This window comes from Phaseolus vulgaris, chromosome 5 (assembly GCF_000499845.2).
Source record: "Phaseolus vulgaris cultivar G19833 chromosome 5, P. vulgaris v2.0, whole genome shotgun sequence".
In the NCBI taxonomy this organism is placed as follows: Eukaryota; Viridiplantae; Streptophyta; class Magnoliopsida; order Fabales; family Fabaceae; genus Phaseolus; species Phaseolus vulgaris.
In genome coordinates this window covers 7,517,809-7,544,715 of record NC_023755.2, presented here as the reverse complement: position 1 = coordinate 7,544,715, position 26,907 = coordinate 7,517,809, and the positions used below count along the sequence as shown (strand labels likewise).

General features: G+C 33.7%; 1 protein-coding gene, 1 non-coding gene and 1 pseudogene across 3 annotated transcripts; 2 read left to right on the top strand and 1 right to left on the bottom strand.

Annotated features, from left to right (window-relative positions):
* Nucleotides 1-271: 271 nt before the first annotated feature.
* On the top strand, nucleotides 272-11,926 carry LOC137835050 (protein PAT1 homolog). 2 transcript variants are annotated; one of them, XM_068643385.1, is made up of 6 exons: nucleotides 272-707; nucleotides 1,277-1,407; nucleotides 1,592-1,648; nucleotides 7,645-7,708; nucleotides 8,785-11,043; nucleotides 11,129-11,926. In XM_068643385.1, the coding sequence occupies exons 1-6, from the start codon at nucleotides 617-619 to the stop codon at nucleotides 11,131-11,133; spliced, it is 2,607 nt and encodes an 868-aa protein (XP_068499486.1). In that variant the 5' UTR covers nucleotides 272-616; the 3' UTR covers nucleotides 11,134-11,926. The 2 variants fall into 2 exon arrangements, with proteins under 2 accessions (XP_068499486.1, XP_068499485.1); XM_068643384.1 differs by having other exon boundaries at nucleotides 303-707; nucleotides 8,785-11,281.
* Nucleotides 11,927-15,053: 3,127 nt separating this feature from the next.
* On the top strand, nucleotides 15,054-19,374 carry LOC137833912 (uncharacterized; annotated as a pseudogene).
* A 7,374-nt stretch (nucleotides 19,375-26,748) lies between these two features.
* LOC137836297 (small nucleolar RNA U30) lies at nucleotides 26,749-26,841 on the bottom strand. Its single transcript, XR_011085248.1, has one exon. It is a non-coding gene; the product is annotated as a small nucleolar RNA U30 (small nucleolar RNA).
* Nucleotides 26,842-26,907: the final 66 nt, after the last annotated feature.

The window sequence follows — 26,907 nt, the reverse complement described above, 5'->3', positions numbered from 1 at the left end:
ATCAAAATTATGATTTTTATAAAATAAGAAATTAATATCATTAAAAAGAAAGAAAATCATATACTAAAAATTAGACAGGATTAACATTATAAATTTAAAAAAAAACAAGAATTCACCTACAATTTCCAATGTTATTCTCAAATTTTGTTCATAAATATTTTTAATTGTCCAAACGTTAATTTAAAAAATAGAAAATAGACAAAATATCTCAGTCTCATTATACTTTTACGTAAAAAATAAAAAATAAAAACAAAAGCAAAGAACAATTTCTGTAATAAATTTGGATCAATAATATCTCGTTTGTAGGGTTCCTCTCAGTCTTTGTCTCTCTCCTCTCTTTGTCTCTCTCCTTCTTCTGTTTTCTCTTTGATCCAAATCCCAACTCCCTTTTTTGTTCTTCTCTTTTTCCATGTGCTAAATTATCAGCACAGATCTTCTTCTCCCCCTTTTCCTTCGTTCAAACGTTCTCAAACACTCTCAGAAAACATAAGAAAGGAGAAGGGGTTTCAGGATTGAACAACCCTTTTCACATTGGGTCCTCTAATTCTCATTTTCTCTGTAAATCTTCGATCTTTCGCGGGTTTCTCTGTCTGGGGTTTCATCTTCCTTCGTTTTTATGGTGGATATGGATGGGTTTGGAGCTGGGGGTGGCGTTGATGGCGCTCCCATCACACAGAATCTTAGAGAATTGGGGAATGTTACCTCAGGTTTGCTTCGTCTTCTGGGATTCAAATCTCGTTTTCTCTTACGTTTTTCTTTAATGGGTGTTCGTTTCTGTGTTGTTTGATTCTGCTTGGTCTTGTAGATCTGTGGTGTTTTAGCCTGTGGTTTAGTTTGAATTATGGGGATTTATAGGCTGCATTTCAAAGTGTTTTTTTGTTTTTGTTTTTAGCTTCAGCTCATAGAAACTTAATGATGAAGCCTTTTAAGTTTCTTTTTTTGGAGGAAATTTTCTTGTTATGTTAAGGTTTTTGCTGTTGCTGGCTACTTTAGTTGATTCAGCATTGTATTACATGACTGTATAATCTCTATCTTTTTGGTGTAGTGCGTTTGCTTATTCTTGTCGATGATTGGGGTTTTAGTATATTAGTTGCATTGATGTCTTCTGAATTTTTGGATTGAAAAAATTTGTTGTACTTGCAATGATTTCTGCCATTTCCCCTGGCTATGTGTATTGCAATAGATCTATTTATTTTAATTAATCCGTGTTGAGTTTATCTCTAATATATGTTCTAAGATATTGGTAGGTACTTGACTGGAATTATTTGTCTTGCAGAAGGTGCAGTTTTTGATGCATCGCAATATGCATTCTTCGGTAAAGAAGTCGAGTTGGGAGGGTTAGAAGATAATGACCGTTTGCCTACTCTTGATTCTAACGAAGAGGAGTTCTTTTTCAATGGAGAAGATGTTGGTTACACAATTTTCAATCTTCTTAGTTCTTATGATTTTTGTTTGTAATTTAAAATTTTAAAATTCTGTGGGTATAAATTTTTTGGTAAAAACATGTTGTGCTTATACTTTTAGTCCAGCAGCACTTTACAGACACAATGCTATAATTTCATATCAACTAACTTGTACTTTCACTCTGCAGGCTGAGGATGTGAGATCTCTTTCTGATATTGATGATCTTACTACCACTTTTTTGAAGGTAAGGTTGTTAAATTACGATCATCATACTTTCTGTTAATGCTTGATACTTTTATGAAATATATGTGACAACTGTTGTGATGATGATAATTTATGTGCATTCATTTAAAAATAGATAAGCTGTGTTTTTTTGATTTATAATGTTTTTATAAATTGTGCTTCTGTTGTATGATTGATGCAATGCTTCAAATATATGAGTTGAGGCATGATTTGGGGGATGAGTATCCAAATGAATACTGAACTGTAAATAATTTAGCTGAACCCTGGGCTTCCTTGATTGTACAGTTTTATCTGTTTTTGTTAGCAGACTGCTCTTTTTAATCTTCATTGATCATAGCGAATTTTCTGTATTTGGCCAGTGATGTTGCCCTATACTTTTCTGTTGGTTGAACCGTTTATAAGTTGTTTGGTAGTGTTACTTTACTTGACATATTCTTTCGTCAAAACTGAAGAAAAAGAAATAATGTTACTAGTGACTGGCTATGTGTTATCTTGGTTTTCTTTCATTAGTTTTTTAGTCTGAGCAGGATGTATAGAGCTGATTTCATGATATGTTTTGCACCCAAGATCAGGGACAGTTCCAGAAAACATCCGAAGCACCAAAATAAATAAAATTTGATGACTTCTTAAATTTTTTATATAAAATATTATTATGTTATACTTTATCACATAGATGCTAGAGTGGGATAGTGCACAGTGTGGTGACTGCTACTCTGAACTTCTTTACATATTAAATAATTGATTAATAATACACAAAATTCATGAAGTTTTTTGTAATTTAAAAGATTGAACATGAGTTTAAAACCACTATTACAAAATCATCTTTCACTGGCCAGTTGAAGCAGGAACTGGGCCTAGGCTGGTTCAGTTTTATTATTCGATAGGGTTTTGATGTCATCAAACTGGCCTTAAACCAGATTCAACCTGTACAAATTGTTTCCATGTGAACCATTCCAGTAGATTTAATGAAAGTCAGTTCAGCTGCCATGCTGCTGCAGTGAAGTGTCCTTTCACAAACACGGACACACTCCTATATATGATCTTGTCACTCACTGTAGGCTTCTTCTGTATGTCCCACTTACGTTTGAGGAGTGCAAAATGACATTCATAGGAATTGTCAGTGGTGGACGGCGGTGCGAACAGTGACCGATAGACAATTTCTTTGCCAGACATAGACAGGCAGAGCGGGATTGACCCGCTCTGATACCAACTTGAGAAAAATACAAAGAATTAGAATGAATTTGAGAGAGTGAATTTCCCTCTTAGGAGCTCATATTTATAATAACTTTGGATACATCAGATACAATGTATGAGAGGGAAGAGAAGAGAATATGAAAAGATATATCTAGGAACTAGGTACTACACAATGCACACAGCACCTTTACAATAAATTCTATTTAAGAGTATTTATTCTAACAGGAATCAAACCAAGACTATGTGGCTTGCAATAGGAAGTTCCTCCACTGTGCCTAAAATAGCTATTTAATGTGTATCTGGCAATGATAAGACATATACCTAAGCTTAGCTATTACATTATGATTTATAATAACTAGTTTGTGCAATTTAACCAATGAGTCATTGACTCAACTAGTAAACCATTGATCCAGCCAGTAACTAGCCTGAGTTTTATACATTGTTAAAATCAACAACGCATAAGAAGAAAAGAAAAAAGAAAGTAAGGGAAAATAATGTGGGTTCCTGACCTGCCAAACAGTAAGCAGAAAAACAAAGCAACTGAGGAGAAGCAAAACAAAGAGATGGGAAAACTTAAACAGAGACTGGATTCACTGTAAACTGCCAGGTGTTTGTGACAAAATACGGGTGCTGGCTGGTAAACATGGGTGAAAAGCCCAAATTACACACAGGAGACAGAGCGTCATACAAAGAGATCTGTTTATTTCAGATATGACAGAAACTGTACTGTTTTCTTTTAAAAAATAGTTGGAAATCACTAAATACCCCCTGCAATGTTAAAATTCAAAACCAAATGTTTAAGGCCATTTTTTTGGATTTTTGGAAGGACCGCACTTCTGCAACCAAATTACATGTGACAGGCTGCGGTGTTCTTCCACTATAGTGGCAGCAATGGCCATGACAAATGGACATTAAACTGTGATGCTACAGTGTCCAAATAGTGGTCACTGGCTCTATAGGGTGCTACTGACAACCTAGCTTTGTCAAAGTTGATCATTCCGATCCTTAATGTCACATTCATCACAAATTATTTTTATCTTAGTAATCCGTTCAACATAGGTAATCAAACAATCATAAGCAATTATTTTTCCATTTTATTTCAGTCTATCTTGTTTCAAAAGCTTCATTGCTGAAAGTTATCTTAGTTCTTCAGCTTTCCCATTTTATGAATAATAATGGCACATTTTTTGTGCAGGAAATTAAAAGAAATTCAAATCATTAACTTAGAAAGGCATATTTAAAGTAATTTTAATAAATCAATGGAAGATCGAAATCAAATTTGATATTAATTTAAAAAACAGAATAGAAGGCAAAGTCAACAGTGTCTGGTTCTGTGGAAATGGAAGGGAGGGGAAGAAACTTTTTCATTTTATCTTGTTTAGAAATTTAATCATGTCTGATTTAGACGTGTAATACAGAGAAAATAAACAAGGATAGAAATAGTAGGGAAACTAAGTAGAAAAAATGTCTTGTTTGGATGAATGAAAAATAAGAAAGAAGTTATGTAGTTTGGGTGAGTGAACTAAAGAATGAAAATAGTGTGAACCTTTTTATCCTGTTTTAAAATTATTAAATTCAATCTCCAAATGGAGTGTAGCTTTTTCTGGTGGGTCCAAACAAAAAGACATTCTATTTCACCTCTCAAACTAATGGTAGAAATTTGATATTTCTATCATATCTACACGTCCCTCCTTCCATTTCTGTTTCCATAAAAGCAACATGTAGTGGAGAGGGGACTATCCCTCCCCTCCCATTTTTGTCTCCCCTCTAATATTAGGGTTTGCGGAGGAGAGAAAGGGAATTATAGTTTTTGAATTATGTTAACTTTAATGTAATTAGCTTTGAAGTTTTATTTACCTTCCCTCCCTTCCATTAATATTTGTAAGCTTTTGACTGTATCATACTATTATTTTGTCTCTTCTACTACCCTTAATAACCAAACAAGGGTCCCTTTACCCCCCTTCAACCATAGTGTAAGAAAAAATTGTATTACCTTACATCATGATGACAATTTGTACTTGTGATTAAATCTAAAGGTTGGGTAGTTAAAAGAACTGAAAGGAACTAACAATGGCTTGTGACTTGGTGGAAAAAGCCTTTTTTAAATATTGTTAATTAATTTAAAAGGGGGTGTTTATATAGAAGTGAAAATTTAGTTTCCCATGTCTCTAAAGTTAGGATAATATGTTCCTCACGTTTGATTTACTTTTTAAAAGATAACATTCCTAGGAAACAAGGTTTTCCAAGAATGGTTGAGCCGAGTTTCCCACAAAAGCAATCTCATGGTGGGACGTGGGAAATTAACTACCTCATGTAAAAATAAATTTTTTATATAAGAAATACTATATTACTTTTATCAAATAATTTAATGTGGCAACGAATTAAAAGCTTTAATAAAGATAACACATTACCTTTTGATTTCAAATAAAACTTGACTGATATTCCTTGAAATACTTTTCACCAACCAAACAAAATTTAGTCATTCCTAGAGATCATAATTTCCAGGATTCATAATTCCCGATTTCTAGGTATGAAAACATTTTCCTTCAACCAAATGCCCCTTAAGTGGTGAGAGGAGGAAAAATGTTGGAGATCCCATGTCGACTAGTGATATGGCCAAATCATAATATATAAGTGAGGTGCAAATCTCACTTTACTAGCTGTTTTTTTTATGTTGAATTAGGTATAAACCCACTTAATAATATTGTATTAGAGCTTGTCCCAACGAAGTGATGTAAACCTTAGAAGGTTGGAAAGATCTTGATCAACTCAAGAGGTGTTGAAGAAGAGAAACTCCTTGGATATTCATTAAGCCTTGGGGGAAGCAAAGAGTTTCATGGAGAAAACCGTTTGATTTGTATTAGTTTCAATGTAAAACAAGAACAAGTAATGCAATGAAAATACAAATGGATTGAGACAAGAGAATGAAGAAGAACATGCCACCATCAATGAAGAATCAAAGGATAAGTGCATGATGAGTTTGCAAATGGAGGAGACTCCCTTATATTGGTGAGTTCATCCAAGGAGTGGAAAAAACGACAAAATTGAGTTAATTTGCTAATCAAGAGTAGACTCCACTAAGCATGATTAGTAATTGTTAATCCCTTGAAATTAGGGAGTGCACATGGGTAGTTCCTTGAATCTAGGGAGAGTAATGGTGACTCTTTGAAAAGCAATGATGACTTGAGGAGAAGTCACATGGGAGGCACCTAAAAGAGCTCCAATGGACACAAGAAGACTCTTAAAAGCTTGAAGGGTCAAGTGGAAGAGTCAAACTACCCCATGTGCACTTGAAAGTGACATGTGGTAGTTTAGAAGCTCTAAAAGACACTTCTAACTCTCTAAAATTCATCCAAGATAGTCACTTGCTATCAGACCATCCTTGAATGTCTAGTCCCACGTTTGAGATGTCTAGTCCTCGGCATTAGGGGTTGTGTTGGAGGTCCCACATCAACTAGAGATAAGTCGAAATTACATTATATAAGTGGGTGCAAACCTTTCCTTATAAACTGGTTTTGTGAGATTGAGTTAGATTTAAAGTTCACTTTCTAATTAAAAGTGATTGGAATTGTGCAGCCAGTCATTTTTTTCCGTAGAGTTTGATCTTTTATATTACTTGTAAGATTGATAATTCAATGAAAAGTAAAATAATGGACTTAAACATGCTTAACTATGTAGGTTAGTGTGGTTATTGCAAGAAAGGGAAACAATGAATATAGACCAATTATTTGAAAGATCAACATTAAAAGATAACTGCACTTTTTAAATTGTTACATGACTAATTTTTAATATTGACTATCTGTGTAATGTTATATGGTTAAAATTTATAGTTTTCAGTTTTCACATTCTTAAGATGAAAATTGTTCTTATCATTTAACCTTAGTTGAAGCAGACCACAAAAGCTAGATATTATAGCTGGAGAGCCCTTATAAAGTCCACATTAGAATCTTGTACTTGCAATGTGGACACAAGTCCCATACGTTGCAATTGGAACCTAACATATAAATGTCCCATATATCTACGTGTGTGCAACTGTCATGCACTTATATTCTTCTCCACATTGTAATCTTGTATTTCGAATGTTAACTCAAGTCCTGATGCCTTGCAATTGGATCCTAATGTATAGATGTCCCATATATATATGTATGTATGTGTTGTGCGACTGTCCATGTACTTATATACTTCTCCCTTTTCCATCAGGATCTTCAAATAATTCTTTTAAATATTGTGGCTTGTTGTGTTTTATATGTGTTCCTCCTTGGGCACAGGTTGGACCAAGGATGTCAATCATTACTCAAAATTTAGAAATGTGGGAGAAAATTTAAAATATGGTAGTAGTATGTAATTGGTAGGGACTCTAGACTTAGTTTCCGAAGATGTTGGCTAAAGATATTTGTGATACTGCCTCAATGGAGCTTGTCAATATTCTACTGTATTTCCAAGATTCTCCGAGCATCATGCTAGTTTTTTCTGTTCCCTTTTTACCCTTCCTGACAGCTAATTTGCTCTAGTTGGTAAGATTATTTTTACAATGTAGCTGTTTTCTATTTCATCAAAGAATGAGGAAAAGTGGAAGAGGTAGTTAAAATGATTCCTTTTGCACTTCAAACTAGTTTGAATGTTTTTGGATCAACTAAAAAGTTATCTCAAACGCTGTGGTTGTTTGATTTCCTCTTGATATATGCCCGTGTACTTGATTTTATTATTCAGTTTCGCAGGTACTGTAGTTTATTAATTTTTCTGAATGCATATCAATATGAAGATTAAGAATATTTTTTATTTTATTTTAAAATTTCATTTCAGTTGAACAAGTTCGTGAGTGGACCAAGAAGTGCAGGAGTTATTGGCGAACGAGGATCAAGAGAAAGTGAGTAAACATTTGTAAAGAACTCACCACTTTGCTCTTTCTTTTGTCAAAATAAAATTAATACACCTTTTACTTTCTTGAGTTATTTATTTAATGTTTCTACTAAATATTTTTCCATTGTGCTCTGATAACCTGGTTGTTTGAATACCCGATAGTGGATTTACACTTGCATTTTTGAACTTTTAATCAGGTTTAGGACCCTTTTTGTTTATGGATTTTTAATGGCAATAAATAAAACACGTGACCTCGTTTAAGTGTAACTGTGATCCAAAGAATTTTGAATATACACTATTGGCTATCCTTTAGTTCTTAATTGGAAAACAGTTTTTCATGAGATGTGGGAAAGCTATGATTCAATAAATAAAGTAGTTTTGTTTAATAGTATTATAATTATTGATTTATTTTTTTTATTTTTGTTATATGTTGTTTTTTGAGAAAATAATTGATGCATGTAAGCAAACTTATTTATAATTTTAAGTAAGAATTGTATTGTCAATACTAGTATAGTATTATAGTCATGTAGTTATTATATGTTGCTTCTAAAGAGTGTTTTAGTATGGCTGGCACAATCATACAAACACACCCACAATTTATATTATTTTTCAATAAACGAATGTAGGAAATTACCTTAAGTTAGGGAACAATGAGAGTGCAACTTGTAAGCTAACTTGCATAAGCATTTAGACGTATGAAACCATGAATACAAACCATATATTAACAACTTGTGATAGTGTGTGTGTAGAACTATTCTTTGCTAATGGATAGGGGGCTGGGTTTTCTGCTTCAAGTTTATCCTTAACTTATGGATTTTAGCCTTTTAGGTAGAAAACTTCCTCTGACTAGGAAAGGGGTCTGACTAATTGATGGTAACTTAATTTATTGTAACTGTTCTGTGCTTTCTTGTGTAACATAGTCATCACACTAATATTGTGCTTTGAGATGGGGTTACGTGCATCCTGTAATCAAGTTGACTATGTATTCCTGTCATTTTAGCTCCACTCTATTCCACCTTTTTCAGTATATACAATATTTTTTTTCAGTTGGCTGATTTTTTGCTATTTTTGTGTTGTAACCAGATTCTACATCTGAATGGTCACAAAGAGAAGATAGTGTTAACTGGTTTGATCAGAATCCTTATGATGGTGAAGGTTCTACAGATGGCAAAAGATGGTCATCACAGCCCCATTCTTCCCTAGCCCATTTGCAGGATTCAAAGCCCTTGTACAGAACATCTTCATATCCCGAGCAGCAAAGGCAAGAACAACACTACCACCTCCAACATTGCTCTAGTGAACCAGTTCCTAACTGGCTTGATCAGCACATTTATGATACAGAAACTGCTCATGATCATGATGGTAAACGATGGTCATCACAGCCGCATTCCTCCATTCCACATTTACCAGACTCAAAGCCTTTGTACAGAACATCTTCATATCCTGACAAGCAACAGGAGCTTCCTCGTTTTTCTAGTGAACCAATTTTGGTACCAAAGTCTTCTTTTACTTCTTATCCTCCCCCTGGTGGTCTATCCCAGATGGCTTCTCCCAGCCATAGTACAGGACACTTGAACATTCCTTATCATACTGGAGCAGCTCAGATGGCGTTGTCATCTCAAAATCGTTCTCATTTCTCCAATTCTGCACTACAGTCAGGTGCTTTAAATCTTGGGTCACATTTTGGCGGAAACACACGCCAATTTCCTACTGGTTCCCATCTTAATCAGCGATTACAGAATCAATTGGTTAACCAGGCAGGGTTTTATCCTGGAGATCATTCAAATCTCCTTAATAATATGTTACAACAACAATTGCACCTTCATAACGGATCAGTATCTCCTCACTTAATGACTCAATTACAACAGCAGCATAGATTGCACCATCCTGTTCAGCGTTCTGCAGGCTACTTATCAGGCTACCAGTCTCATCTATTCAATCCCCACCTTTCCTCTGGCTCATCTGTAATTAGCAAATATGAACATGTGCTTGGTCTTGCTGATGGTAGAGATCATAGACCAAAATCAACTCATAAAGGTAAACACAGTCTTCGTTATTCCCAACATGGTTCTGATGCCAGCCAAAAGAGTGATAGTGCTTCTTTTCAGTTCCGGTCCAAGTACATGACAAGTGATGAAATTGAAAGCATTCTTAGGATGCAGCATGCTGTGACTCATAGTAATGACCCATACGTAGATGACTACTACCACCAAGCTTGTCTGGCAAAAAAACCTTCTGTGGCCAAGTTAAAACATCCATTTTGCCCAACCCAGATAAGGGAAATTCCTCCACGAACCCGTGCTAATGCTGAGCCACATGCATTTGTGCAGGTTGATGCCCTAGGGAGAGTTTCATTTTCTTCTATTCGTTGTCCTCGCCCTCTACTTGAGGTTGATCCTCCAAACACTTCTATAAGCTCTGATCAAAATGTTTCAGAGAAGCCCCTAGAGCAGGAACCTAGGTTTGCTGCCAGAGTCACAATTGAGGATGGTCTTTGTCTTCTTCTAGATGTGGATGATATTGATCGGTACCTACAGTTCAATCAGCCACAGGATGGTGGAACACAATTAAGACGAAGAAGGCTAGTCCTGTTGGAAGGACTAGCAACTTCACTTCAACTTGTTGACCCACTTGGAAAGAATGGACACAAAGTTGGACTTGCTGCTAAGGATGACCTTGTTTTCTTAAGGTTAGTATCTATTCCCAAGGGGCGTAAGCTCCTTGCAAAGTATCTTCAGTTGCTTCCTCCCGGCAGTGAGCTTATGAGGATAGTCTGCATGACAGTCTTTCGTCATTTAAGATTCTTATTTGGTGGTCTCCCCTCAGATCTGTCAGCTTCAGAGACTACAAATAATCTTGCCAAGGTTGTTTGCCAATGTGTGCGAGGAATGGATCTTGGTGCTCTTAGTGCCTGTCTTGCTGCAGTTGTTTGTTCTGCAGAGCAGCCTCCTCTACGTCCCATTGGAAGCACCTCTGGGGATGGTGCTTCCCTTATTTTAATTTCTGTTCTTGAGAGGGCAACTGAACTTCTAACTGATCCACATGCTGCTTGCAACTACAACATGGGTAATCGTTCATTTTGGCAGGCCTCATTTGATGAATTCTTTGGCCTTCTCACCAAGTATTGCATGAATAAATATCATAGTATCATGCAATCCATGCTCATACAAAGTACCTCGAATGTGGATGATGTTGGTCCAGATGCTGCCAAAGCTATTAGTAGAGAAATGCCTGTTGAACTCTTGCGTGCTAGTCTCCCTCACACCGATGAGCGCCAGAGGAAGTTATTACTAGATTTTGCTCAACACTCCATTCCTGTGGTTGGATTTAACAACACTGGGGGTAATGGAGGTCATGTGAATTCAGAAACAGTGTTAAGTTGATAGATAAATACATGAGAAGTTCACCTCCTGATACTGGTTTTCAGGTTGATGATCTCACCAATGTCGGAAGGACAACCTTGCATATGTTCAAGTACTTCTGGAGCAATCTTAAATGTGGAAAGTGTGATTCATCTATGACATAGGCGTCTGCCTCGCCTTAGTTGTCTGCTTGTCATAATGTGCAGCTTTGTGATAAATTTGCAATCGGGCCCTTTATGATGATGGACCAGGCTTGATCTGTTCCTCTTGTCTTTTCTTTTTCTCTTGACAGAGGAGCTTATATAATTGTTACTATGTGTGGCTGGTAGGGCCACAGTAGTTGTTAGCATGTACAGGTTTAGGTACATATTTGGTTCCCATGTTTCCTGTTATAGATAGAAGGGTGGGAATGGATGATGATGTGTGATAGAACCATTCTACTGAAAACCATATGGGCCATTGAGGGTGTGCAAATTTCACTGAGACACAGGTTGACCAGCTAGCGTGCTGAAATTCAAAGGAACACTGGGGAAGAATAAGTCATGTTGAATTTGTTGCATAATTTATATTTTTCACTTGACTTGTCAATTTGTAGATATGTGTTCTTATGTATTCCCTAACTTGAGAGTATTTAGTTTCCTTTTTCTTTAATGTTTCTGTCTTTGGCATTATTTTCTTTGGAAATTTGCTGATGGTCAATGCTCACATTCTCCTTTTCCTATAGGGAATGGCCATCGTGATGATGGATGGTTCAAAATATGTGCTGATTCCTTTACATGGATTTTTACCAAATGATTTTGGGCTGCTTGGTACCTATTGACCAGGGACGTTTAATGAATATTTGCTTCTAACCTTTCTTTTTATTTTATGGTGTAATTAACTCTGTAGTCTTTATAGTATAGTTTCCTTTTTAAATATCCTTCATCATTTTTTTTAATTCTTGTCCCTGTTACATATTTTGGTGCCTTTATTAAATCGATGGTGTATATAGTATATGGAATCTCATAATTCATGTTTAGTATTTAGTTATGTTATGCATGAATTTGATTTTGAAAAATCTTATCTAAGTCTAAATATTCAATTCCAATCAAAATCTAAAAAATTGAATTCAAATTAAATTCAAGTTCTTAATATTTGAGGACAACCCTTTAGCTAGTATTACAGGCAGGCAGATCAAATTATGTGCTATTTAAAAAAAAAAACCACTACAAAATTGAAAAATTTATAGATTAATTAATATATCTTTTTTATAATAAAAAGAATATATCAAAACTTAAGTTTGAATAAATTTTTTATTACATTCCTGACAATTTTAAGTATGTTCCCCAAGTTCACATTCATTCTTTTCACTTAATTATTTACTTTGTTCACATTAAAACAACTACAAACTTGTAAAGAACATACAAAATATAACTAACAAACAAAAATATCTGTATGAAGCCTAGTAAGAGAGGGAGAAAGTGGTACCATAACAAAATTTTCATATTTGACTTGATATATGAAAAGACAAAATATAAAAAAAAAATAGTTTAAAGTGTACAATTTACGTTGTATGTACCCGACTAAAGTAGACTTGTAAATATTTAAGTTTTAATAATATTAGATGATATAAATTATTCATATAATTTTATATGTTTATAATAATACTAATTTTGTTTCATACAGAAATAGTTCTAAGATCTTAGTAGACTAGAATTCTACAATATTTTAAAGTAATAAACGAATTAATGTTGCAATTTATCTTACCTGATGTTGGTAAAAAGTAATACTTAATTCAATATATTTATTTGTTATTATTAATTAAACAAGTCGTAATTAAACATAGATTTTCTATAATAAATCAAGAAAGCAAAATAATCTTCAAACTATCCATCTAAGGAATCTAAGGAAACATGTTAATGTGAATTCAATCACATGGAAAAACTTTTTTGTAAATAATTTAAACATATATCACAATTCTTTTTTATATATACACTGTTGTGCGAATTTTTTTTTTTCTAGGTTTATCTGAAGAAAAACTTTTAAAGACATATCAAGAGCTTCCATAAAGAGAGGATACCTTAAAAGAGGTTTTCCAAAAAGAACTTCTTGATCAAGTATTAAACTGTCTTATCTAAGAAGTTATATAAAGAAATCAAGGATGAAGAAAATAAAGAAGAAAAACATACTAGCTATACAATAAGATATACACAAGAGAAAAAGAGTATAAAAAGAGAAAAAAATGCATAAAGTCTTATAGTTTTATTAATTATTAAGCGTATATTTTTAGGTTGTGTAAATCTTTGTAAATTCTTCACTCTATGAAGTTATACCATTGTAAGCTTTATTTGTGCTCTTTTTGAGAGTTCTTAGTCTTAAACAGAGATTGAGAAGGATAACTTGGAGAGGTTTGTGTACCCGTTGTAACTTGGATAAATTTGTGTACTTAGTGTTGTTCTTGCTAGCTTGAGGTCGGTTTCGACCTCAAGTCCGAGATATAGCATCGCTAGGTCAATCACCGCATCCGAGGTATTGTCTGTTTTGAAGGTTGGTGCTTTGACACGGTTTTTTCCTTAAAAGACGCTTCGGTGGGTTGGAGGGGAAGGAAGTATGTAAAGTGCCCTTAGCCTCGACTCTTGAGCGATGTGAGACTATATAGGCTATCGGAACAAGCCCCCCAGTCGAGGTCTAGGAAAGTGGATTCCCCTTAGCTGAGGGACTAAGGAGCCTCTTCGACTTGCGAATCCGTATCAAATACACAACCACAAGGGCTCCGACTCGTCCTCCCCTGTGCGTCGTCGAGAGCGGGAGTGGGTGTCTTGATGATGAGGACATCCAAACCAAAGGGCATAGTGAGGAGGAACTTGACCAAGCCATTCCAGACTTAGGCGAACCCATGACAAGAGGAAGGAAAGGCCCAAGAGACTTTACAGCACAATTGGATCCTTAAAAATATAAGGATATTATTATTTTTGCCTCAAGTAGGATTTGAACCCATAACCAGATGGAAAGTATCAACTTAACCACTGGGACAAATGATCCTTCTTAAAATATAAGGATTGTAGTTTCGTCTTATGTTCTTACAAACAAGAAAAGACCTTTGTAATTTATACACTGTTGAACCTCAGAATAGGGACGAATATTTTGATAATTTTAGAGAGTGTTTCTCTGCTAGGGTTTTTCCCTGTATCTTGCGATCTTATCAAGAATCCACTAATTCTTGTGACGATCATCCTTAGGCTTATCAAACTTTGTTTGAGGCGCCTTTCTTTATCCAGGTTTTTATTGTTACTGTTTTGAATTTATTCCGTTCCGTAACCCTAAATTCCCAATTTTATTGTCATGTCTATTTGGATTCATATCAGTTGGTATTTAGAGTAAAGGTTTGAGTCATAATATAATTGTGCATCCTGAAATATTTTTTTCCCCTCATTACTGTTCATGGTACTGTTCATGACAATGTTCACGGTACTGTTCATTTTTTTTTATTTTGTTATTTTTTTTAAAAAAAAAAGCAGAAACAGAAAGAAAAAAAATATAAGAAATAGAAAAAAAGAAAAGAAGAGAAAAAAAAGGAAGAAGAAGAGGAAAACAGAAATAGAAAAAAAAACAAGAGGAAAACAGAAAAAAAAATAGTTCTTATTCAGTGCATACTTGGTGTTTGTTAAAAGTTCTAAAAGTGTCATGTTTACATATTTTATTTTCTCTATATATTGTTTTTGCTTGCTGTTTTTTTAATTGTCTTGCTTGTTTGTTGATAGTGAAATTGTTCTTCACTATTTTGTTCTTTACTATTATTTTTAATTGATTCTGATTGCTACTTTTGAAAGTGATTCTGCATTGATTGCTTGATTCTTGTAAGAACCTTAAGTAGAGAAAGAGTGGTAAAAGGCAGTGTGATCATTAGAAAAAAAAAGCCTTATTGTGTGAAACACGAGTGTTGAGTGTAAACACGTGAGAAAGTGGTGTGAGGCCCAAACTTATTGTTATTTGTAATCTGTTTACTTGAGCATGGCAGGGGAACCATCAGATAGTGGACTGTCTCAACTACAGATGCAAGCCTTAACACAACACTTGGAAAGGATAATGAAACAACAAAGTGATGGACTCCATGAGAGGTTGGATCAAATGGAGCAAGCACAACAAGTAAATCCAGAAAATAGAGGAGGAGATAGGAGGAGGAGAAGAGAAAATGATGGAGAACAAAGAACTCTGAGAATTGATGGAATAAAATTAAATATTCCCACATTCAATGGGAAAAGTGATCATGATGCTTACTTGGAGTGGGAAGTTAAAGTGGAGCATGTGTTTGCTTGCAATGACTATAATGAGGAGCAGAAGATGAAGTTGGCAGCAGTTGAATTTTCAGCTTATGCTTTAACTTGGTGGAATAAATACCAAAGTGACACAACTAGATATGAAGAACCCATGGTAGAATCTTGGACAGAAATGAAAAGGATTATGAGGAAGAGATATATTCCTATTTGCAACTCAAACTCCAAAGAATGACTCAAGGAAATAAAAGTGTGGAAGAGTATTTTAAAGAGATGGAGGTAACCATGATTAGAGCTGGAATGAATGAAGAAAATGAAGCAATCATGGCTAGGTTTTTGAATGGACTGAACTACGATATTAGGGATGTTGTGGAGCTGCAAGAGTATGTAGACATTGAGGACTTGTTGCACAAGGCTAACCAAGTAGAACAACAACTCAAGAGGAAAGGAATCATGAGGAGGAGTTCTAACAATAATAATAATTCCAACTGGAAAGATAAGGTGATGAAGGATAAAGGAGTTCCCTCAAGTTCAGCCATGTCTTCAAGTAGGAAGTCATCTAATAGATATAATAATTCACCACCTAAAAGGAAGACAAGTGATGTAAAATGTTTCAAATGCTTAGGAAGGGGACATTATGCTGCGGAATGTCCAACAAAAAAAACTATGTACATGTTATCAAATGGACAAATAGACAGTGAACCTTCAAGTGAAGAAGAGAAGGAGGATATAGAGGTGGAGTTGGATGCATTGGAGGGTGATTTGTTGATGATTCGAAGGCTTTTAGGAAGCAAAATGCAAGCTTTGGACCAAACCCAAAGGGAAAATATTTTCCATACTAGATGTTCCATTCAAGGGAAAATATGTTCACTCATAGTTGATGGAGGAAGTTGCACCAATGTAGCTAGCTCACGACTAGTTACCAAATTGAATTTGGAGACAAAACCGCACCCAAGGCCATACAAGCTTCAATGGCTTAGTGAAGATGGAGAGATGACAGTGAGTAAACATGTGGAGGTGAACCTATCCATAGGACAATATAATGACAATGTCTTGTGTGATGTGGTTCCAATGGAGGCAACTCACATTTCGTTAGGGAGGCCGTGGCAGTTTGACACCAAGGCTATTCATGATGGTTTCACCAATAAAATCTCTTTCATGCAGAATAATAAGAAGATCATTCTCAAACCCTTATCTCCTAGAGAGGTGTGTGAGGATCAAATCAAATTGAGAGAAAAGAGAGTCCAAGAGAAAAGAGAGATGAGTGAAACACCTAAACAGAGCAAGAGTGAAACACCTAAAAAGAGAGAAACACGTGAGAGAAAAATGAGTGGATTATTGAAAGTGAATGAAGTGAAAAAGTTGCTACTTTCTAGCAAACCCCTTTACTTACTTTATTGCAAAAACAATACTTTGGTTGCTGACCATTCTAATCAAATTAATTTTCTTCCTAGTGTTGAGTCTTTGTTGCAGGAATTCCAGGATGTGTTTCCAAGTGATGTTCCTAGAGGACTCCCACCCCTAAGGGGAATTGAACATCACATTGACCTTCTTCCAGGAGCATCTTTGCCTAATAGGCCAGCTTATAGAAGCAACCCTCAAGAGACAAAGGAGATCCAAACTCAAGTAGAAGAACTGATGAACAAAGGATGGGTGCAAGAGAGCATGAGCCCATGTGCTGTTCCAGTTATTTTGGTGCCTAAAAAGGATGGTTCTCAGAGGATGTGCACAGATTGTAGAGCACTCAATAACATTACCATCAAGTATAGACACCCTATTCCCAGGTTAGATGATTTATTAGATGAACTGTACAGGGCTTGTATATTTTCAAAAATTGACTTAAGAAGTGGTTACCATCAAATTAGGATTAGGGAGGGGGATGAATGGAAAACTGCCTTTAAAACAAAATATGGATTGTATGAGTGGCGTGTGATGCCATTTGGGCTAACAAATGCCCCAAGCACTTTTATGAGATTAATGAACCATGTTTTGAGAGAATTTTTGGGCAAATTTGTTGTGGTGTATTTTGATGACATCTTGATCTATAGCACTAGTTTGGAATTACATGAGGAACATTTGTGTGCTGTTTTGAATGTTCTTAGAAAAGAAAAGTTGTATGCTAATCTTGATAAATGCAGATTTTGTACTGAACAAATTGCGTTCTTGGGTTTTGTGGTAAGTGCCAAAAGGAGTTGAGGTAGATTATGAAAAAGTGAAGGCTATCCAAGAATGGCCTATCCCTACAAATTTGAGTGAGGTTAGGAGCTTTCATGGCCTAATTAGTTTCTACAGGAGATTTGTAAGGAATTTTAGCACCTTGGCAGCACCCCTAAATGAGATTGTTAAAAAACATGTTGGGTTTAAATGGGATGAAAAACAGGAAAAAGCCTTTGCTGCCCTTAAGCATGAATTGACTAATGCCCCCATTCTTGCCTTGCCAAACTTTGCAAAATCTTTTGAAATTGAATGTGATGCATCTAATGTGGGTATAGGAGCTGTTTTGATGCAAGAAGGTCATCCAATTGCTTATTTTAGTGAGAAATTAAATGGTGGTTCCTTAAACTATCCCACTTATGATAAGGAATTGTATGCCTTAGTGAGATCATTACAAACATGGCAACACTATCTCTTACCAAAAGAATTTGTGATTCATAGTGACCATGAGTCTTTAAAGTACTTAAAATGCCAAGGAAAATTAAATAAAAGACATGCCAAGTGGGTTGAATTTTTTAGAACAATTTCCATATGTCATTAAACATAAAAAAGGAAAAGGAAATATTGTGGCTGATGCTTTGTCTAGAAGACATGTTTTGATTTCCACTCTTGAAACAAAATTGTTTGGTCTTGAATTTTTAAAAGATATTTATCCACATGATTCTGAATTTGCTGAAATCTATAATGCTTGCACAAAGTTTAGTACCAATGGCTATTTTAAGGACAATGGTTATTTGTTTAAGATGAAAAGATTGTGTGTTCCTAAATGTTCCATTAGGGATCTTTTAGTAAGAGAAGCACATGAGGGAGGGCTAATGGGGCACTTTGGGGTTCAAAATAGCTATGACACTTTGCATGAACATTTTTATTGGCCTCACATGAAACGTGATGTACAAAAGTTTTGTGAAAATTACATTACTTATAAAAAGGCCAAATCAAAAGTCAAACCTCAAGGTTTGTTCACTCCTTTACCTATTCCTGATAGCCCTTGGATTGATATTTCCATGGACTTTGTATTAGGTTTGCCACGAACTCAAGGAGGGAAAGATTCTATTTTTGTGGTTGTTGACAGATTTTCCAAAATGGCTCATTTTATTCCTTGTAAAAAAATTGACGATGCTTGCCATGTAGCTGACTTGTTTTTCAGGGAAGTAGTAAGACTTCATGGGCTACCAAGAAGTATTGTGAGTGATAGGGATACAAAATTCCTAAGTCACTTTTGGAGGACTTTATGGGGTAAGTTAGGTACCAAACTTTTGTTTTCAACTACTTGTCATCCCCAAACAGATGGACAAACAGAGGTAGTGAATAGAACTTTGGGTACCTTACTTAGAACTATTTTGAAAAAAAATTTGAAAGCTTGGGAATTATGTTTACCTCATATTGAGTTTGCTTACAATAGGGCTGTTCATAGCACAACAAATTGTTCTCCATTTGAAATTGTGTATGGATTAAATCCTTTAACTCCATTAGACTTGTTACCTATGCCTAACGTTTCTGTTGTAAAGCATAAAGATGCACAGGCTAAGGCTGACTATGTGAGAAAGCTACATGAACAGGTCAAAGCACAAATTGAAAAAAAGGTTGAAGGTTATTATAAGCAAGCTAACAAAGGAAGAAAGAAAGTAATCTTTGAGCCTGGAGATTGGGTTTGGGTACACATGAGGAAAGAAAGGTTCCCTGAACAAAGAAAATCAAAGCTCCAACCTAGAGGGGATGGACCTTTCCAAGTGTTAGAAAAGATTAATGACAATGCCTATAATATTTTGAAGGCACAATTGTCGAATTGCCCACAACTTAAAAAGACTTCGTTGATTACATGCACAACATGTTTGGATCCTTAAAAATATAAGGATATTATTATTTTTGCCTCAAGTAGGATTTGAACCCATAACTAGATGGAAAGTATCAACTTAACCACTGGGACAAATGATCCTTCTTAAAATATAAGGATTGTAGTTTCGTCTTATGTTCTTACAAACAAGAAAAGACCTTTGTAATTTATACACTGTTGAACCTCAGAATAGGGACGAATATTTTGATAATTTTAGAGAGTGTTTCTCTGCTAGGGTTTTTCCCTGTATCTTGCGATCTTATCAAGAATCCACTAATTCTTGTGACGATCATCCTTAGGCTTATCAAACTTTGTTTGTGGCGCCTTTCTTTATCCAGGTTTTTATTGTTACTGTTTTGAATTTATTCTGTTCCGTAACCCTAAATTCCCAATTTTATTGTCATGTCTATTTGGATTCATATCACTTGATGTCTCGTGCATCCGGCCGCAAAATACTAACCCTGACGCTTTATGGTCATGATCCTGTCTTAATTGAGTGATTAAAACTAATAATTGACTGAGATTTTTTGACTTGTTCTCCCTCATAACGTTAGATACACAAATCGGAAAACAACCATAAATGACCAACTATCGGGCCAGATCTATGACCTAACAAGTGTAATCAAGGTGTCTTAACTAAAGGCATTTATTAAATAGTTGGCTTAAGGGGACTAGACGTAATCCGGGTTCAGGTGAACTATTTTCGATGTTTTGTTTCTATCTCTCCTACTACTAGTTCTTCTTTGCTTGTTTATTGTATCTTGGTTCGTTAGATGGTCTGTTAGACATTTGCTTTATTCGTTATGAAATAGTATCCCATCCTCCATTCAACCCCCTTTTTTGGAGCCTTGTCCCTATAGATGGTATCAAAGCTTGCCTTTGGATAAGCTATTTACAGAACTAAAGGAAAATATGCTTGTTACTATGGACTCTAATGGATGTGTTGTCAATTGTTCACCATTGTTTGTTGGTAAGGAATATGTAGAATGGAAACTTGAAAAGCTTTCTTTTCTAAAGTACATTAACATTGAATTGTTGAAATTTAAATGGTATATCAAGTCTTGTGGATATAATTGGAAATTAGTTACTTAGAGAAAACTAGATAGAAGATTAAAAATGTAGATATCAACTAAATGTCAAGGCAAGATACATCTTGAGGTGCGCCTTATCCAAAGAAAAGTTTTCAAAAGTTAAATGATTAGTGCCAAAGAAATTTGGGATATATATAACCAGGAGTCTAAGAAGGATGCTCTTGTAGATGTTGTTGTGGAAACTTCTACAGATGACGCGATAGACGCTAATGCATTAGGAGATTCTAATAAGGTAAATATTTATGATATACAATCTATTAGGCATGTGTATATTGAAGTTATAACTAGTAATAATATAATTATTACTGCTTACAAACACTTCAAAGAAATTAGTAATATATAGGAATACATCTTTAATGAGATTGTCAAGCTTTAAATTACCATCAAACAACCCTAGAGAGGTTAGGGGGGTTGTTGCTGGTTGTAGTTGGGCGGTCGACCTTTCTAGTTGACCGCTCGTTATCTTGGATACGATTGGGTTGACCCTCGTGTGATTGAGTTGATTACTAATTTTCGGAGTTTGTCTGCTAGACAAATTTATCACTAGGATCTCTATGTTAAAACTCGACGCCCATCCACACTAGCTTTGCAGAACAGAGAGTCATTCAAAACTTACAGAAAAGTTATCAAGGACATTACCATTTAAAGAAAAATGATGGCAATACAAACAAAGGCCATAATTTGGGCTATAGAAGGCACAACAATTCCAGAAAAGCTAGAATGAAGTCCAAAATCAGTAATTAAACTAAATAAATAGCTCAAATCTGATTCCAAATTTGGCTAAACCACTCACAAATCGAGTGATAGAAAAACGCAATATCAAACAAGCTACGATTCCAAAAACGAATGTTGAATATTACGCCAATGGTTAATTTCACTTCAACCCACGTTAGTATTTCTCTAAAACAGAATGCTAATTAAGCAAAAATGAAGTCTTGGGTACATAAATTTAGATCAAATAGAAATGACACACAACAACATCGTATGAAGCACAGTTATAATAGAAGATAAACAAAATCAAATCAAATAATAACATAGTGACAATTGTAAAGAAACAAGATTGTCCTCTAGTGCTCCTTTAAGGACTAGACTCAGAGACGTTGATGAGCAATGGGGAGGACTATCAATTAGGTTTTAGGTTGCATTTGTATCCAACGATGGATTTTGAGAGGGTGAAGAAATGCGGATAAAACACACAAATCAATGAATAAAAAAGTAATAAAATACAATAATCAAGGTAAAAATATCTTAACATTCTTTCTTCGCAGTTTTGCGATGATTGTTATTAAATATATATTATAATAAACATATATTTTATAATTAATATATTAAATATATATTATATTTTTATATTATTAATCTATTTATATTTTATATTTATATTATAATAAAATAAGTATAATTAATTATATAACATAATATAAATAATAATAATTACTATTAAAATATTAATAAATATATAAAATGATATATAATTAAAAAAATTAATATTAAATTTATGAAATAATATCAATAATTATAAATTATAAATAATAAATAATAATAATAAAAATAAATAAAAGTAAAATTAAAGTTAATTTATAATATACATTTTTTAATTATTAAAAATTTACATAATATCATTAAAAAGTTAAAATTATCCTTAATTTTATTTGTATAAAATATTTAATAATATTATTAATAAATATAAATAATAATATTTAATAATAATAATTAAAATAAATATAGTTATTTATATAATAATAATATTATTAATTATAAAATAAATATATAAATAAATTAATTATTTTTTATTATATATATACTTTAAACATAAAGATAAATTTATAAATTTACATTTTACACCTTTTAATAAAATTAAAAATTTAAACACAACTATCACATCATTCAAAAAATACAATAAACTTTCTTACCAAATCTATTCTAACATATCTCAATCCAAACAACTTCACTTTCTTTTTAAATCACTCCAAATCAACTCCCTCAAATATTCTCCCCATTCCAAACACACCATTAAAGTGCAAAATAAAAAAAAAAAGCAAATGATTTGGTGGTATTGGACCCACCTTAAATATAGTGAACCTTAAGATTTGGAAACTAACTATTGAGGACTTAATTGGGCCAGGCCTTTGTTATTTACACACCCTTTTTCACTTTGACAAAAAGTATTTGTTAAAATGGGTTTTTGTTTTAACAAAATGAAAATGCATATTTGATAAGTGGATTTTGTCTTTTCCTATGCAAAACTAAAAGTGATTTTTATTTTGTATAATTTATCGATATCAATAAATTTAGAAAATAGTTTTTAAAAATGATTTCATATGAAAAAATAATTTTAAATATATAATTTAGAATTAAAATATTTTTTTAAATATATAATTTAGAATTAAAATCATTTTTAAATAAAAATAAAAAACTGTTATAATTTTTTTTAATAAATAATAAAATTATATTTTAAAAAAGAAGAATATATTAAAAATAAATATTTAAATTAATTAATTTTATTTATCTATTATTGTAAGTATATATTTATTATTAATAAAATGTTAAATTAATTACTTTATTTATTATTTTATTTGTTATCTTAATTATTTGTTTTATAATAGAAAATCTATATTAGTAAAATATTAATTAATTTATTTTTTATTTTAACATTTCTATTTTATTATAATAAAAAATATACATTAATAAAAAATTAATAATATAGTTATTCGTAAAAGTAATATACACACTCTATTATCTTTTTATTTAATTGATTACACTATTAATATTTTTTACTATTTAGTATTTAGTTAATTATCAATTATGAAAAAAGGTATAATGGGTTATATAAATTTTACATATAAATATTTGTTTTAATTTGAAAAAGAAAATTACTAGCACAAAATTAGTCTTTTTTTCATATTTTAATATCTTGTATTTTGTTCTTTTCATGCTTCTCTTTCGATCTTAATAATTAACTCCTTTAATAAGTGCAATATAGCAAGGTTTGGCTTCTAAATGAATGAGAAAATAATTTTCGCATTGATGAATCCAATGGTTAACAATTTCTCCATTTAATCTGGGGAAGTCAAGTCAATGAAATAGATCAATTCAATTATCATGAATCAAATTATATTGCTCATATCCTGACATCATGACCTAATAGATCATAACATCACGTTAGACTAATTTAAATAAATTGGTAATGTTATGCAAGAAACATTGCCAGATATGAAAGTGGCAGAATAATTTGATTACCAACAATTCAAATTAATGTCCTGCTCATGCACACTGAGAGGATTGCATTCGATAAAAAATAATCCCACAAACCCACAAATAATACTTTTTTTATGGATAATGATATCGAGGATCGAATAGAAAACTTCATACATTCTACTCAGGTTGACCAATTCGAAGAGTCCACACATGGTTCCTAACTAACATGCAAGGAAAGCCTATCTTAATAACCAATCAAAAATAGCAAAAGCTAGAAGAAAGCACGTAATATGGAGAACCATAACTAGAAATATGCATGTTGTGGTAAAATTTTGTTGACATCAAACAGTCTGTTATCAATTAATGATAAAACATGAAAGTGAATAGATTAGGAATCAAGTACGAACATGCCTCCAAGAGCTTTTCATTCAAGTTTGGGAAAATCCCCTACCATTATCCTCCAAGGACACCAATGAAACTTTGGTCTCATGAGAGGCACTGCTTTTCCAGGAGAATAAGAATCAAGTATGAGCATGCCTTCAGAGCTTTTCATTCAAGTTTAGGAACATCACCGCCCATGATCCTCCAGGGACCCCAATAAAACTTTGGTCTCATGAGAGGCACTGCTTTTCCAGGGTGCTCTTCCCAGTACTTTTCCTGTGATGTTGCTATAGATGTTAGTTTTTGAAAGACGGATTACCCTAGTATATATTACAATTAAGTCTTTTTCAACCAAAATCAGCAATCACTATTATTGCACTAGACTGGACCATGTTTTCTACAGTAATGATTAATCATTCTTTCATCCAACAAACAAAACCCATAAATGACATTTCTTTAAGGATCAACATCATTCAAACAACCACATTGATAAAATCATAGTCATAGTGTACCTAAATAAAAACCACCACTTGGCACACACAACAAAATTTCACTATTTTTCTCCTTCCAATTCCATCAGAAAATGCAAACAATAAAACCAACTCAGTTTTAAAAACTACAAATAAGTGATAGTAGAAATAAGAAAAACAAAACAAACAAAACATATTAAAAATAACAGAATTAAAATTATAAAATAATTAATGATAATAATAATAAAAGAACCTTGTGGAGTTGTTCGGTGATGGCAGCACCAATTACACCAGAGTAGAATGCAGCTATGTAAATAGTGACTAATGGAGTAAATGATTTGGGCCTTCTGTAAGGCTCCACCATGTCCCAGATAAAGGTTTTTTCCCACTTTGTGTACAAATAATCTGCATATTTTCTCCACAGGTAGCTTGCCATTTCAATCACTTCACCTTCAGTGATCACATTTAGTATTCAAGGTTCTGAAAGCAAAAGAGAAAGAAAACTGTAATACTACCTTAAATTGAAAAGAAGACTGCAGTAATCATTCTTTCAAGAGCAAATTCAGAAATTGTTTATTATTGACTCTGCTAAGATGAGTCAACGGATTACTTACATGAGTTTTCGTTGTAAGCCAAAATGGTGTCTTTAGGATTCGCGTTTCGTTTTGGTGGTCGTGCGTCTTCTCTAGAGTGCGGAGGTTGTGCGTCTTCTCTGACCAAATGCGGCGGTGGTGGCGATCGATGGAGAAGGTCGCGTGGTGGTGGCGATTGTGCAGAGGAGGTCGCACGGTGGTGGCGGTTCGTGCGATTGCGGTGGTTGCGGTGGTCGCAGGTGGAAGGTCGACGGTGGTGCTGGAATTAGGGTTGCATTCCGCTCTGATTTAGGGAATTAGGGTTTTTTCTTTTATTGGACTGCACTAAATTGGGTTTTTTTATTGGGCTGCACTAAATTGGATTTTTTTTTATTTAAATGAGGTGAAAAAAAAATTTCTGTTTGCATTGTTTTTTTTTAATTGAGAAAATTTGGTGCAAATATTTTTTTTCATGTGAAAGTAAACCCTTAGAGTTACGAGATGAGTCTATTGCGCTCTCACGAGTTTGCAAACCTTGGATGCTACTATAGAAAAACTTCTACTACATAGCAGATAAAAATTAGACCAGGTCTAGACCATCTTCACTATGACACCCCATAGCATTTTCCCAACCCATATGAACTCAATAGTCCTAAACAGATATCACTAAGAAATATGCAATATGCTTGAGTATTTGCTAGTTATTTATTTCCTTCAACACTTCCCTTTTACTTCAAAGAATATTATCAAATAGTTTATGAGAAAGAATTGAATGGCACAAAACATGAATGATTAATATCACAAATCCAACATGAGTTCAAAAATACACAATAAAAATGGAATCAAAATAATCAATGACACTCAACAAACATGTCATCATTTTTTGAAAACCAAAAAAATCAGACAAACAAGGGAAGAGACGAACTTTGAATGAATAGGAAAGCCAATGGAGAAGAGAAGGGAAATTTGAGAGAACCACACCGAAGGCATTCCACCGATTCCACTTAGGGAGAAAGTTATTCCCGTATCTATACTTGATCTGCTAATTTCTATCTGGTAGACTTGGTAAAGCAAAAGGGCCCCAAACTTATTTGATTTCCAGAATTCAAGTTCAACCGCAACTGCCCCTTTTGTGTTTTGGGGGGATCCAGTTCCTTGCCAACTATCGACCTCGTTCTCTTTTCATTTTTGGTAATACTAGCCTAGAATTCGCCATTGTAGGAATCGAGACCTTTCAATAGAGCGAACTGACCAACGAGAAACCTCATTGCTTCCTTTCAATCCATGTTTATACATTCAACTGGCCCTAGGTTTTGTTATGTTACACAAATGCCACTAATGAGAATAACTAGTTCTCATTGCTTTCATCAGTTTGCGAAAGATAAATGAAAAATTAAAAATGAAAACACCTAAAACCTCTATATTTTTTAGTCTTACAAAATTTACCAGTCAAACAATTTTCAAATTTGAAAAACAAAACTATTTCTAAAATCAGTAACCTAACAGGCTCTAAATCTTTCACTTTCAAGAACAATTCAGCATTGAAGACGAAAACCACAAAACAATTAAGAATAATCATCTATCGAGAATGTAAAAAACACTCTCTTTTTAACACAACTTTTTATGATGGATGAAATTCATGTTCAATAGACGGAGAGAGAGAAAGAGAAGTGCTCAGAAAGAATATTGAATGGATGAGAAAAGTTATCCTCATGAATGAAGTATTCATCAGCTTAACGAGATTATTGATCTCATCGTCATAGCACCTTCTCCCCAGAATTTCAAATCAACAAACAACATGCAAAAACAATTAGGTTTATAAACCAAAACG

What these genes read in the sequence shown, in the direction of transcription:
- LOC137835050 (XM_068643384.1), top strand. Translation starts at nt 617, where the DNA reads ATGGTGGATATGGATGGGTTTGGAGCTGGGGGTGGCGTTGATGGCGCT. An exon ending in ATTGGGGAATGTTACCTCAG is followed by an intron (nt 708 to 1,276) that starts GTTTGCTTCGTC and finishes TTTGTCTTGCAG; the next exon opens with AAGGTGCAGTTTTTGATGCA. An exon ending in TCTTTTTCAATGGAGAAGAT is followed by an intron (nt 1,408 to 1,591) that starts GTTGGTTACACA and finishes TTCACTCTGCAG; the next exon opens with GCTGAGGATGTGAGATCTCT.